This window comes from Apteryx rowi, unplaced genomic scaffold (assembly GCF_003343035.1).
Source record: "Apteryx rowi isolate R43461 unplaced genomic scaffold, aptRow1 scaffold_133, whole genome shotgun sequence".
NCBI lineage: Eukaryota > Metazoa > Chordata > Aves > Apterygiformes > Apterygidae > Apteryx > Apteryx rowi.
Window position 1 is genome coordinate 1,720,204 of NW_020447564.1, and position 14,956 is coordinate 1,735,159.

Sequence of the window (14,956 nt, forward strand, 5' to 3'; positions counted from 1 at the left end):
GTGCTCGCGCCCCCGGACGAGCGGGCGGGCGGTTAAAACGTGGGCCCCCGCCCGCGGCGGAGTGCTGCGCGTGGGCGCATCGCCGCGGCCCCGCGCTGGGCAGCCCCAAGAGCAACCCGGCCTCGGGTCGGGCTGGGAGCCAAAGCTCCCACGCTGGCGTGGGGTGCCGCGTTTCTGAAAATACCCCTTTGAGGAAGGAAGGGAAAAAAAAAAAGCTTTTTGGTTAGGTCAGAAGTAAATTCTCAGATTATCTTCCCTGTAGGGAAGGGTATGTAACATCCCTTTCAGGAACGTGCATCTCTGCTCTTGTACCTTTAAACCAGGTGTACTCTTGCTTTAAATGTAAAGCTGAACTTTTGCTATGGAATGGTGACCTCGATCTAGTATGGAAATGCATGCCATCATCAGACAGAGGTTAATGGGACTTCTGTGTGTGCATATCTTGTGTTAAACAATACTAGTGATCTTAAAGTTCTTTTAAAAAAAAAAACTGACAATGCAGTAGAGTTCTTCTATCATCCATCCATCCAAGAATGGCAGGAACTTAAGATACTCATGAACTTAGTCTGCATAGGCTGCAATGCTGAGAAGAGTTGTCTAATTCTGTAACAAGCACAGTTTAACTGGACTGAACCCAATGTCATGAAGGGATGACTGTCAAAGTAGAGATACTTGGATTTTCAGTTCAGTTTTCTTCAAGGATTATTTCTTTCAGATGTAATACCTTCTGTCCCAGATCATTAAATACTTTACCAGGAAGCTGACTTCTCTCTCTCTCTTTTTTTTTTTAATCTTGAAGTTTTCATTATGGTCATATCTCTGGTTTAAGGAAGATACAAATATTAAGAATGTTTTTTGTAAACTTTAACTTGATGGTTATTCTATTTTTACTGACAAGAATAAGGTGCATACTGCTTAATAACTGAAGGTACTTTCCTTATCTGAGGTTCATAATGTACGCTTCTTTTACAGAGACTTTTAAAACTTCTTGCCAGTTTTGAATGAGATAATTTATCTTGTATAACAAATCTTAACTTTATAAACAAAACTCAGAAGTTGTCTTTATGGATAAGGTGTGAACAACTACTTAAGTTTTAAAAGAATGCAGTCAATTGGAACACGTCCAAGTGGTAAAGAAACTACATATTCAGAATACTTCACAGGTTTCTAATATATTTTGTAATTGAAGAAAACAAAGAGAACTAAACCATTCTTGGTCATATTCTGTGGGCTAGTGAGTAATAGACAAATGTGAACTTTATGATCCTGGCAAAAGGAAATCCATCTCTGTAATGCTACTGCCTTAGTTTTTTCAATGGCTATTTAATATGATCAACACTTAACACAGTCTTAGGATACATTTATGCATAAAACATTTGTTAAGCATCTACAGGTTTATTTTCTTTAGCAGTTCTCAGTGTTACAAAAGACAATCCCTGCACCGAGTTTTACATTTGAAGAAAACCATCTTTTAGCTGTTGGTCAGAGAGGGTAGGTTTCTTTTTGAGGAGGGGTATTCATCTTTCAGTCCATTTTTGGGGAGGGGATTCTTTTCCCTGTGAAAAATGAAGATCTCCTAGAAGGAGGATCAGTTGCAACATCCCCACCCTCAGAGCACTTCAAACAATCTGCTGGGACCTGAATACCCTCAAGGCATATGCTGCACGTGGATTTGTGTAGGTCTCACTCCTTTTGTAGTCCAGTTTTGTGAGATTTTCATTTTTTTTCAAATAAAAAAAAAGTTTTATAAAATAACTGACTGCTAGAACTTTATGCTTATTAGTGATCTCAATAATTTATCATTTAAATGAACAGTTCATAGTTTGGAATTAATCCATTTTAGGTGCCAGTGGTTTTAATGAGCTATTTTTAACCATCTGTAGAACACTCACATTTGTAGTATGCATACTTAAGACTTGTAAAGTGGTACTCTTTTATTTGGTTTGCCAGTCTCATTCAGTACTTGTTATTGATAATCAAGCATTTTAGCTCCTTCATTACTAGATGACTTTTCCTTGCTTACATGCATGTGGAGTAGAATGTTGAACTGGTCAAAAATATTTTATTTGGGATTAGGAACAGAAGCTCCTCAGCATCTGGAACTTGAGTCAAATTTAATCTTCTGCTGTGAATTTACAGTGATCCTTTCTTATTTATGGGTTGATTTACATTAAGAGAGTTTATGTTCTGATGAGTTTAGGAACCTAATGCCCTAGGCTCACTCCTGTTGCAAAACTCTTGTCTGTCAGAGTTCAAAGTACAACTCATAGAATGAGCATGAGGAAGAATGGTGTAAAAAGACTAGAAACCACCAGGTTTGGTTTCTTGTTAGAAACAATATTGTGCCTTGGCTAGTATTCAGTGAGTTGGTTTAGACCAAATATGGTTCATTTTAAAGAAGTATCTTAAACACATTTAATATACAGGTGTTTTCTGTGGAAGTTTTCTCTTCAAACATTCATGTAGCACTCATGAACTAATATTTTTCTGTAATTGCACTGTTGAGCAAGTCTAATTACTGAGTAGTCACATGGCCTTACTGACCTCCTTTCTCTTGGCATTCAGCCTACCAGTTCTAAAATCGTGAACGCTACATAACAAATATGAGGCCTTTCATCGACTCATTTCATTTTTCTGGTTCTGTTTCTTATCATTGCTCCTTCTCTCAAGCTATCAACTAGTCAAGATGATGTACTTCAGTTGCTATTGAGAGACACTATTTTCTATATAATGAGTTTTCTGGTGTCATTCACAGACACAGGCTTGCCTAAGAGAATAGTTATTCAGTACAAGTAAAAGGTGATGGAGGAATGGCAGGGGGTGCGGTGGGGGAATACTAAATGGAAAATCACTGTAAAACTGTTCTAAATTTTTGTTCATTGCCCTTAAACTTTTGGCACAAGAATTAGCATGCATCTAACTGTGTCAACAGAGTAGACAAAAGAATGCAACTTACATACTCTAACAAGTAACCATTACCTACTTATGAAAAAATGTATTCCTATGTACTCGCAGACTTTTCCATATTGAGGAGAATGAGATCTTGTGTTAGCAATATCATTTATGGGAGGGTTTCATTTAGCCCTCGCTTTTAGTACAGAATGGCATTTCATCAAAAATTTTTTTTAAGTGTAAACATTCTGTTGGCTGCTGCATAAGAATTTACTTTAGCTAATTATTTACTTTTTTTAGTTTGTTTTTTGAGTGTGATATGTCTTTGACAGGCTAGTTAAAAGGCTGGAATGCAGCAATAGATTAAAAAAAAAAAAAGGGTAGTCTTACTCTGCCAATCTTTGAATTTCTCTTTTTAATTCTTCAAAGGAAGAACTTTCGTTATTAAAATAAGTGTAATAAAATTTGTTTTATATATCTAGTAGACTTTGAGAATATTGACATGTTCAACACCTTGTAAAACTAGTTATTGTTGTTATGGCAGATGGTCATATTGATTTAGGCGAAGGAAGTGATATGATGTATTTTTTTTTCACACTTGTACTTTAAAGTATATTAAAAATATTAAAGACCTAGTCAAAAAGATTGCTTTACTGCCAGGACAATGATTGCAATTTTTTTTAAATGGATGTTTATTTTAAAAATAATACTTAGACATCCTTCTGTAGTGTATATTAGGTTTTTCTTGTCGTTCTGTACATCTGGATTTGAAAATATACTAACAGTTTCAGGTCATGTAGGTAATGGTTTGTCCTAGAGAGACCTGTTTGTTAGATGTGGGGTCGGTGAAGAAAATTTGTCAATAGAACTATTTTATGAATGATTTGTATTAAATGATAATATATCTTCAGGAAAAAAATGTATATGCACAGACTGATTTTGGTGACTATGCTCGATATTTAAAAGGGAGAACAACAAAAAGAATAATAATGACTTTAGTGCAAACAGCCCTTTAAGTTTGTTTTCATGCCGTAGCACTTAGGACCAAAATCTCTGATTTATGACATATTTAATGTCAAACTAATTATCTGAAGGATAAATGTAGAAAACAAATCTCATGATTCTTCAGATATAAAATTGGACACACATTGGGTGTGGGATTTTGGTGACAGGAGTAACATCAGTTTTGTATATATTCTGCAGATACTTTGGGGTTTCTTTTGCAAGATAGATAGCCGGCGCTGAACTCTGCTATAGCTACTGCATAGCAGGTCCTCAAGCTAACTTTGGTGTTTCTGTGCTGTACTGTAGACATACCTGTAGCTTATTTTTCTTTTTTAATAAATCACTTCAAGCTCTAGTTTGGTGAGTAATTTGAAGCATTTTTGTCCAACCAACCCACTAAATTGAGGGTGATTGAACTGTAAACTTCAAAATTTAGTGTTGCAGAGTAATAGCTTGGTTTTAGAAATAGTACATTCAGAATAAAATTCTTCAGTACATGCTATGAAACTAGAGAGGTCCTCCAGTGTCATACCTAAATTCCCCACCTGTCCTCTTTCACAGAAGGTATTGTGTACCCCCAAAGTGCCCGCAGTTTTGTGACACCCACTGCAGTTCATAGTGTTATATGTAGTTCACAGTGTTACATGATCTGGTCCTGCGAGTTGCAAAGTACGTCACTGAACCATCATTTTAATCCTGCACTGTTGATGAAAGGGGTGGTTCCGTCTGCTTGTGATAGCTCTGGTACGCAGCCCTGGGGTGAGCCAGGTTAGCTCACCAATTTATCTGGAAGAGATAATTAATTTATTTACTTATTTTGGTGCGATCAGTTTTCGGGTAGATCTTGCCAGCACAGAGGTGGTAGTGGTAATGAAGGGTCAGGAGTGGGAAGGACAGGTACCATTCCTTTCAATGGCAGTAAGAATTTGTTTTAGATTAAAATAACCGTATAACTGTGGCCTGTATTGTTGTTCATTGCCTAGTAACTACTGGGTGTTTTTTGAAGATGATGATTGGTTTCTGCTTGGCTTGTAGTTGTTGACACCCTTTGAAGTTATATTGTCAAAAAACAGTATTGGCCTGTTAACTGTGTTATAAGAAAGACCCAATTTATTTTTTGTCAGACTGTCAGAATGTGAAAAATAGCTCTCCACCAGCTGAGGAATAACACTATGCTTATTTGCTTAGTTTCATGAATGGTTTTGTATTGCCAGGTTCTGTAACATAGCTATGGTTAAACTAGGTGGATAAATCTGTACTGATTGGTCTGGAGAGAGCAGGTGGAACTTCAAATCAGATCTTAACAAAGTGTTCAGTAAGTTGTTTTTCCAAGTAGCAGTTGTTGTAGGCCAAAAATTCCAATCAGCATTTGCACCATTTGCTTGTTGACTGCAAGATTGGTCTTGAAGGAATCTAATTCTTCAGACTAAGAAATTCTGAAGTTCTAGAGATCTGGGTTTACATCATTGATCTCTGTCTGAGGATATGAAGGGAAGATCTGGGTGAGAAATTTGCCATATATTTAAAAAAAAGTAGTGTGTGGACTTTGACTGAGCTGTGTATCAAGGGTCCAGTGTGCTCTAGAAGCAGCTGCATAGGATTATTTCAGTTTTCCTTCTCTTGGAACCAGCAATTTATTTTCATTTTATTTTACCTAAGTATCAATAGACCGCATTCTTCATATGAGCAGGGGAAAGTAGCCTCTGTACAGCTTGTGGTGTTACAGCTTTCTGTCGTAAGAAGGAAAGGTGAGAAAGGGAGAGGGCGATAAACCCCAAATGGTGTCTAGTGAACCTGAAAGCAGCTTTCTGTAGATAATCAAGAATACAGATCATGTTTTCATGTGATTATTATGTGGCAGTGTCGACGAATTGTTTGTTCTGAATCAGTTCTTCAAAGCAAATTATTTTGTGTTGTGTTCCTCTTTTGGCCATTTTCATGTAAGTATATTTGCCCTCAGAAAAAATGTTTTTCATTGGATCATCTCAGTTTTTTGGTTTATGACAGTTTATCTATGGTAGAGTGGTCTTCATTTTCAAGCAAAGTGATTCTTTTCCATTCTCCCGCGAGTTGTAGCAGGTTTTCAGGTTAGTTATATAACAAGCAATATGAGGAAGGTCAAGCTGCCAGTAAAGACGGCCACATTTTTCAGTGCAAAAGTTATATTAAAGTATGATGTATTAATTTGTGTATTGAAAGAAACTCCTCACTTGAGGGAGTTTTGTGGCCTTCCTATAGTGAACTAAAGAGGCAAAAACTTGAGTATGAGTTTTTTGTGTAAATAATGTGGGAGTATGTGGCTTTGTCTTGTAGGTCTGGTATGCTGCATGTCATGTTTTAGCAGGTTTAATAGCAGTAGTTTTGGTTACATCTAGGAAAGGATTGAATTTGACTACTGGGGTAAGAACTTCATGGTATTCTGATGCAGTGCAGTTTACCTAATTTTTCAGAACTCTGATTTAGATGTGGAGCAAGGTTAGTTTATGTGCTTCTATATACTTTTGGCTTTCAGGTTCTTTACTGTCTAGGACAATAGATGAACTGTAATTGTAATGTTCTCTCACTCCCCCCCCAAAAAAAATTTTTTTTTCAGGGGCATGTGTGTATGTTTCTTCCTGCAGGGATAAGGACTTATTGGAGGTGAAGGATACAGTGGAAAGGACTGGGGAGAATAGATCGATATGACTATGTTCTGTTTCAAGTATGTGAATGGAGACAGCTGTGACAAAAGTCTACATATATATCTATGCTTCTGGAGTAGTTGTGAATCTGTGGGCACACTGATTAGTAATGCTGAGATATTATTAAAAATTAACAAATCAGCTTTGTTAATGTAGACAACAACTGGGCTGCAGTGAAAATAGCTTCCTAAAATAACCAGATCTTTTTCTTAATTTCAGTACTCTTTTTTAAAATTGTTGTAGTATTTGAAAGGCCTGCATGTCTACACTGGTAAGCTTGGGTGAGAAATAGAAATTTGTTAAAACTCAAGGTTCAGAAATAAATTCAGGCATCAAACTATTGCTTGTAATCTCTTTGAAAAGTGCTAGCACATCCTGTTTGTTAAAGTAGAATGGAATGTATTCATATTATTAGAAACAAAGGGACTTCTTCCAGTTAAGCATGGATCTGAATGGTAACCGTGTCCTACAAGTTTAATTTCGGTGGTATGTCATAGACACTTGGGCTTTTGTGTTATGCGGTTTTCTCCTGTAACTTATTGGAGTAATTTTCTGGGCCTGCTTTTAAAACTTTATCTGAGCGTTTCTTTGTTGGAAACCATCTCCGTTCCTGTTCAGTCACATCATTCTTTTTTGACATGTGTTTTTGCTTGTGGATCTTGGACGGCCACAAAAAGTGAAAGCTGCAAAGCTCTTGCACTCTGAAAGTTTGGTTCCTTGTGAAACAAACAGTCCTTTCAAGAAGGAAAATCGGAAACATTGAAACAAAAACCTCTGTTTAAACTCCAGTGGAAAAGCTGTTATATAAATGTGTGATGTTATTGTTGATCCTGTAGTGAAGGAGATGAAATATTTGTGGTACAGGCTATGTAGGAACATCCCCTATAATGAAAGCTTGGATTTTCCTATCTATTACCATTTTTAACTTGTTTGTTTTTTAAAAGCTGTGCTAGTAACTACATTGATCTGAATTTGCAGTTTTCCTAGCATGTGGAGCTATGTGTTACGTCAACATTATTCCTGTAGTTTGGATTCTGTGTGTAAGTGCTAGAAGACCTGACTATGAGATGTGTCTCTCCAAAGCATGGAATCCATGACCTGGGAAAGGCTTTACTACTTATGATAAGGAGCCTATGGAGTTCAGGCACTTTCAGGATATTGCTTTTCCTTAATGCTGATGCTAGCATTCTGCTTACCTTGTACTGAAGGGTGTGTTTTCATGATGGAGTTAAACTATGCTGCCTGCCTCCTGTTGGCAATAGCAGTCCTAGAAAGCTAGCAGTGATGGGAAGAATATTAGTCTTAAAGTAAAATGAGGAAGTAAGTTGATTTGCAGTGAGGTTGCACAATTACTGCAGTAAATGCAAGAGAACTCTGGAATTAGGGCCAGGTCATGCTTTACTGCAATTGAGAGGTGAATGAATGATCATAAGAACAGAAATGAGAGGGCAACCTCTATCAGAAAGATGAGTAAATAAATAGGTAACTCCTTCATATAGATTGCTTATTACTTCCTGCCCTGTATACTTTGCAACGCATGATCTCAGTCTGCATGGTTGCAATTTTGCTATGTACTAAAGATGTACAACACCATGGCAGGCTTACCTCAGTTCTGCAGTCGGTGCGCTTCTGAAATACTGGAGAGATGTACAAAAAAATTGCGAAATTCCATTTTGATAACTGGCATTAAAATAGTCAATGATTAACTTCCCAATACTTTGGATTAATTGAAGAATGGAATAAAAATTTTCTTTGCTAAGAGGCTGTTTTCTCTTGTGAATGTCCTCTGGGTTGAGATATTATTTGCATGTAAATTCTTCATCTTTAACATTCTTAAGAATAAATAGACTTAAATTTTCTAAGAGTATATTTCTGTACCTGAACAGGCTTTCAGTGACTTTTTAAAGCTAGCTGTCTTAAAGTAGGAAAAAAGAATAACATGGCATTTAGCAGAGATTGCCTACTATTCTATCTTTCTTTTTGCACTTGCATGGGAAAGACGTGATTGTACATCTGCAAAATTGAGATGCGCGTTTAAAATAAAATATTCTACAGACTGCTTTTTGCCATCAAAGTTCCAGAGGGATCTTTGTGTATGGAAAGAAGATTGTATTTTGGTTTTGGCTTTTTTTGTTTTGTTTTTGAGAGTCTTGTTACTAGTGAACTCAAGAAGTTGAAACTGCCCTAGTTTTAATGAAGAGTGATCAAGCAAAGGGTGTTACCTGAAGTATTTGTTTTACTCATGTTGTCTAGGGCTAAATCCTTTGACTTCCCAACATTATTTTTCAGTAGGTGGTATGCTTATTAAGATCTAGTACACTGTGCCTTATCTGTGTTTCTTTTTAGGCAGCTTAGTTGTTTGCTGTTTACTGCTATTATGCAGTATATCCCAAACACAGTGAGTGTTTTTTTTGTTTGTTTTTTTTTAGATGTCTTGGAGTGACTTTTTCATTTTGTTTTCTCCTGTGTACTCTTTGACTGGTGTGAACTAGAAACATCTAGTAACGTGTAGTTTCTTTTGTTCATGACAAAAGAAAAAGTTTTAAGTTACTATGGCATTGATAGTTCAGCCTTCAATAATGTGTGTTTTCCCCTTTTATTTCAAGGCTTTCATAATCTCAGGAGACCTATATTAAAAATCAGTCTTGCTTGATCATCTAGTCATGGTTGTGTTTCAGTAAGCAGAGGTTTTTCATTTGTATATTTGATTGAAATTTCCTTTCTATAAGCCAGTTGCTGATAAATTTACTGTTGAGAAGTATTTTATTTTAGTGGTAGTGTATTTTTTCTAAACCGTAAGAAAATCAAGGGTTTGTGGAGATAACATAGATCTTCCTCTTTACATTTTAGGTTTTGGTTTCTTTCATTTTTTTCAAGTATTATGCCATCCACCTTCTTCTTTTTTTCTTTCTTTCTTTTTTTTTTTTTTTTGGTCCCAACTCTGAGGCTTTGTTAGTTTGCCAGAGAAATGTTCTCCAGTGCTCCATTGACTGAAAACCTTACTCAAGTTCTTTGCCTCTTCTATAGGAGACAGCACAATAGACTTTACTTTTTTGGCACTGGAGGTCAGGCTTTCAAACTGAAAACTGTTAGTACTGGTCAGCTGGTGCTCTTGCAGCAGCAACCTTTCTTTTTATGACTTTTCTTCGACTTCTCCCTCTCCCCCCCCTCCCCGAATTCTGCCTTTGTAGCACCTCTTGCTGCTGTTGTACTGCTCACCACTGGTGCACTGGTAAAGTTGTGGGTTTTCTGCTGTTCTGTTTGAAGAGAGTGCTATTTGCAGGAGTAACGATCTCATTACGTATGCTTTATTCCAGTGTGGTGAAGGTGGGGGGAATTTCAAAATTTATTCAACACACAGTACTGTTTTTTTTCATGGATTCCAGTATTTTTCCTGATGAATTTACAGGGCTTAAGGTAAAGTAAATTTGGGGGGGCTTTGGTGCATGTGTTTTTGTTTTTCTTAATATGAGCTACCTCTGTTGCAACTTTTCTGTTAACTGAAGTTTTATTTAGGATCGTATGGTAATGCATAGTTTGCCTCTTGTTGGAATGTGTTGTCTTCAACTTGAAAATGTTAGTCTGCTATGCTTGCCTCTTAAAAATTTAGCTTGAATGAAAGCTTTTGAATTCAGGATTTGTATAAATTGATCAAAAATAAATACCCATGGCACAAATCAATGCGACTGAAATTTGAAGCTTTTTAGGCTTAGTTCTGCAGAGATAACCTGATAACTTTTCAATGTAAAGTTGTGCTGGTAAACTTTCCTCTGTCGTAAGGTTAATGACCATTAATAGCAACAGTAAACAGAAAACTAATTGTCAATGTTACTTCCTGGATTTGTGTTGTACCTTTTTATGTTCCTGCTCCACCGTTCATGCAGAGTTAAATATGTCTTTAAAAACAACACGTCAGCTTTAACTGTCATTCGTGAGGGTTTTTGTTTTTCTTTTATGCAGATTTGATATCATTCAGACCTATAATAAAGGATTATCTTCATCAACTTTTGCTTGGATATAATGCTGAAGCAGTCTGTTTACACTGAAGACTGCTGCCAAATATTGACACTGTCTTGGAACATGTTTATTTGCAAGTAGTTGTTCATTTTGACAGCTTTCCATTCTATTTTCTGTGAGCACCTCATATTTTGAATATTGACTTAGTATTTTTTGAACTTGGAACATATATTAGCTTTCATTTAACCTTTAGTAGACAGAGCTTCTAAATACGGCATAGATCAATGTAACTGATCTGCTACTGTAAATGCTGGAAGCCTTTGTCTGTCTTTTTTAGAAATAAAGTTCAACTGCAATATATAAATCCTCTCAGAACATTTCAAAAGTGAACTAGAATTTCAGCTCCTACTACAGCAGTTACGTATAACTAGAAAAGTAGGTCATTGTGGCAGGGAGTAGTCCAAACAGTCTACTGGTTGCTAGAGCAACGACCTACTTTAAGAAACTATTTTTGTTGATTCATATTGAAACATTCTACTTGCAAATGGTATAAGGAAATGATCAGGTTATGAGCTATACAGTAATGAAAACTGCAAAGTTCCTAGGGGTTTTTTTTGTTTGTGGGGGGTTTGGGGGTACTTTTTTTTTCCCATACCCCTTGATCTTGAAGCATGGGGATTAAAGCAAGTAAAGTTTGTTTTTCGGTTTGACCTCTAGTGGGGAATACCTCTTCTTCCTTGAAGGTCTTGTATAGCAATAATACTTACTTAGCAATGGTGATTAAGTTTCCAATTCAGAGGCTACAAATGCTCCCCTGTCATTTTTGGCTATAGAAATAACCTCAGAGTAAAGGAATAAATATGTGTGTGTGGGATACATATACATATATGTATAAATAATTTTTTTTTTGTTTTTCCTAAGAAGCAGAACTTTTCTCTAGAATGCTCATGGTTTCTGACTGCTAGATATTCAATTGTTCTTCTTGTTTTTGACCACTCTGTCTTCAACAAAGATTAGCAGCCTTCAGGAAGGTGGTGTTGGTTCCCCATCCCTAACTTTTTTTGTTCTTAGCTGGCAACCTTCCCTTCTGCCTCCCCCAACCCTTCCGTGTTGCAACTAATTCTGATGCTGGCACAAGCAAACCGGAAAAAATAATGTGGCCATGTGTCGGGTGTTGTTTTTCAGTTGTCTGCCTTTATTCTTTCAGCAGTCTAGAGTCAAAAATCTGACAGTGGTGTCCAGGAGGTGAATTTTGGTATTTCATTCCCTTCTAATGAAAGGAATAGGTAGATGGGTAAAATGCAGGGGGAGAGGGGAACAGTTCTAAGAATAAAATTTTCATTCTTTATAAAATAATAGTTCATCTAAACTACTGTCACTTCTACAGAGATGATGGAGTATTGCTTTTTATTTATGTAGTACAGTTAAGTGGAACATTCTAATGATTTTTTTTTTTTAATATTCATTTAATTTAGTTGCTTCAAGTGAGGTACTTCAGGTTGGTCATTGAGCCCTGTTTGATACTGACCTTCTATAGTCCAGTGAACTGCTGCTGTTGTGGCAGATGAAGATAGCATGTTTGTCTAAAGGTTATTTGAATTTTTTCAGCTATTATTATTTCAGCCTTGACTTGTATTTTAATGTTGTATACCAGGAATTATTTACTGAGCTCATTGCATCTTTTTAAAGAGACTTAGACTTTGAAGTGAAGGCTTTTGTCAGTATGAAATGAGCCATTAACTCCATTAGTCTCCTTATGCTGTAAGAAAGTTGGGACAAAGGAGTATTTTTGGGCTTACATAGCTTACTAAATAAAGGTGTTTCACTTATATGGGATTTTTTTGATATTTCTTAAAAACACTGATTCTTTCTACACTGCTATGACTCGAACCTGAACAGATTTTCACAGAATCACAGAACAGCTGAGGCTGGAGGGGAACTCAAGATCATGTAGTCCAACCCCCCTGCTCAAGCAGGGTCACCTAGAGCAGGTTGCTCAGGATCCTGTCCAGATGACTTTTGAGTGTCTCCAAGGATGGAGACTCCACAGCGTCTCTGGGAAATGTGTTCCAGTGCTCTGTCACCCTCACAGTGGAAAAGCATTTCCTTGTGTTCAGATGGAACTTCCTGTGTTTGTGCCTGTTGCCTCTCGTCCTGTCACTGGGCACCAGTGGAAAGAGTCTGGCCCCATCCTCTTTACACCCTCTCTTCAGGTATTTATATGCATTGATAAAATCTCCCTCAGTCTTCTCTTCTCCAGGCTGAACAGTCCCAGCTCTCTCAGCCTTTCCTCATATGAAAGATGCTCCAGTCCCTTAATCATATTAGTAGCCTTTCACTGGACTCACTCCAGTAGCTCCATGTCTCTCTTACATTGTGGAGCCCAGAACTCTGTTCATGTTTACCTTGCATTCAGATATAAATGACTAATTTCAGTTTTGAAAGACCAGTTTGGAAAATCTTGGCCACCTTGATTCATAAGGGTAGTAGTGGAAAGTTAGGATAATACTGCATGTCTGACCACTGTAAGGCAAGCGTTTCCCAATGCTTCATTTCTGGTAAGCTTAAAACTGTCTGAAATCTTATTAGCAGCACTTAAAAAGATCACTTTAATGTAAGAAAATTTTTTTTATTAAAGTAAATGGGCCGCATAAAACTTGTCCTTCAGCATCAGCTTGCACAGGACTATATCTTGCTATAATGCTTTTATGTCTCTCTTTTTTTTTCTGGAATGTTAATTAAAATATATATATATTTCTGCAAAGTTTGTTTGAAATGAGGCATAGCTGTTATTCTCATGGATAGGTTAGATTGTGGAGAGCAATGTGGCTGAACTATTTTGTTCAGTGGCAGGAATAAAAGGCAGACCAACTCTGGTTTAATTGTATCAAGCCTTTTGAGCAGCTCATTTAAACAAGAGGGCTCATGAGAATAAGCAGCTTGAAACTTATTTAACCATGAACATGTCTCTACTGTCAAATAACTGGGTTCTGTAACTTGCATCTAGGTCCTATTTCCCTAGCTATCCACACTGCAGATATGTTTGCTCCCAGACTTTCTTTTAGGGATCCAACTAGTTTCTTCTGATATGAAGCCCAGGTGCTATTTTCAGGACAGTTTGCTTGAGAGGTTGTTGGCATTGTGAGTGAGCCTGCAGGGAGCCAGTTCTCCTGTGCTGTCCTGGTAGGTGTTACGCCCTCTGCTCTTCTCGGTGGTCTTCATATGTGCTTGACATCTTACAGAAGAGCACTACTTTGGCAAGCTGTAGTACTGTAATGCCATGTAATACCATCTTACCTTATCACAGATTCTTTGAATAGAGAAAAATACACATGACTAATGGCCTTGTAGGACCCTGGTGCAGTGTTTGGGGACCAGAGAAGGCCCAGGCCCAAGTGTCACGTGTGCTGTGTGGTTTCAGCCACTGCTCTCTGCAGAGGTCTGTAAATGTGAGCTACTCCACACTAGTTAGCATAGAGTCAATACTATATTGTCTTTTTTGAGTAAAATCTGTGAGTGATGATAGGAAAAGCAGGATTTGGGTAGGCTTTATGAGGCCATGATGTTCAGGAGAACGACTTGCATCTTACATTTCTGGAAAGAATTGGCAGAAGGCAAGTAACAAGGACTTTCATCTGTCAGACCAGAATTAGAGGATTAGAGAAAAATAAACATTGAGCATGTAATTTGGAAAGAATGACATACTGTGGGGCAGAGCTTTAAGAAGCTGCAAGTCTGTTAGCCTGATATCACCAGAAGGCTGACCTTTGTAACAAGCAAGTAATTTGAGAAGTTTGCTGCTAGATATACAGGAATGAATTTAGGAAATTATAAGTGCTTTTTGAATGTGGAGTTTAGATCCAGATCTTCACTGAGACTAAATATACTATTTGCTATAAAGTATGGTTCATAAAATAGGAGCTAAATACATATTGCTGTTGGAAGATTAGGAATGCTCCTTGAATAGGACAAAAGAAATTCTTGTGTGCTTCCTTTCTTGGGGATTAATAACTGTGAGAAAGGGGTTCAGTCAGAAAGAAATTAATGAGGAATGATATGTAAGGAAATGATAGTTTGTCTAATGTAATCTAGATAGATTCAAATTTAGTTTCTTCTTAATACAGCAGTAGCTCTTGCTATAGTTGGTATTCTGCCTCTCTGCATATGTGAGAATGTCTTTACTACTTAGCTTCAAAGAAGATGCTCCTGAAAGGACTTGGCTTGAAGATGCATGGAGATTAAATTTTAAATATTGCTTTATCTCAAGTTTTGTCATATGCCCCTTCTTTCATCCTTTTTCAAACAGTTAAAATTTCAATTTGTTTTTTAAGAACCAGTTTCACAGTAATCATGAATACTGCAGCTGGACTCGGGCTTGGGTGTGTTTGTCTGCTTCCTCCATTGCAGTTTTGCTTTGGCAA

At 37.1% G+C, this 14,956-nt stretch overlaps 1 protein-coding gene across 3 annotated transcripts in view; it reads left to right on the plus strand.

Moving 5' to 3' along the window:
* Positions 1-370: 370 nt before the first annotated feature.
* Positions 371-14,956, plus strand: part of CRY1 (cryptochrome circadian regulator 1) — a 39,206-nt gene continuing 24,620 nt past the window's right edge. For 2 of the 3 annotated variants that reach the window (XM_026056817.1, XM_026056819.1), the window contains exon 1: positions 371-414. In XM_026056817.1, the coding sequence (XP_025912602.1) occupies positions 386-414 (29 nt within the window). In that variant the 5' untranslated portion in view covers positions 371-385. Of the gene's footprint in view, positions 415-9,917; positions 9,996-14,956 lie in introns of those variants that run through there. The other variant, XM_026056818.1, reaches the window with a different exon arrangement.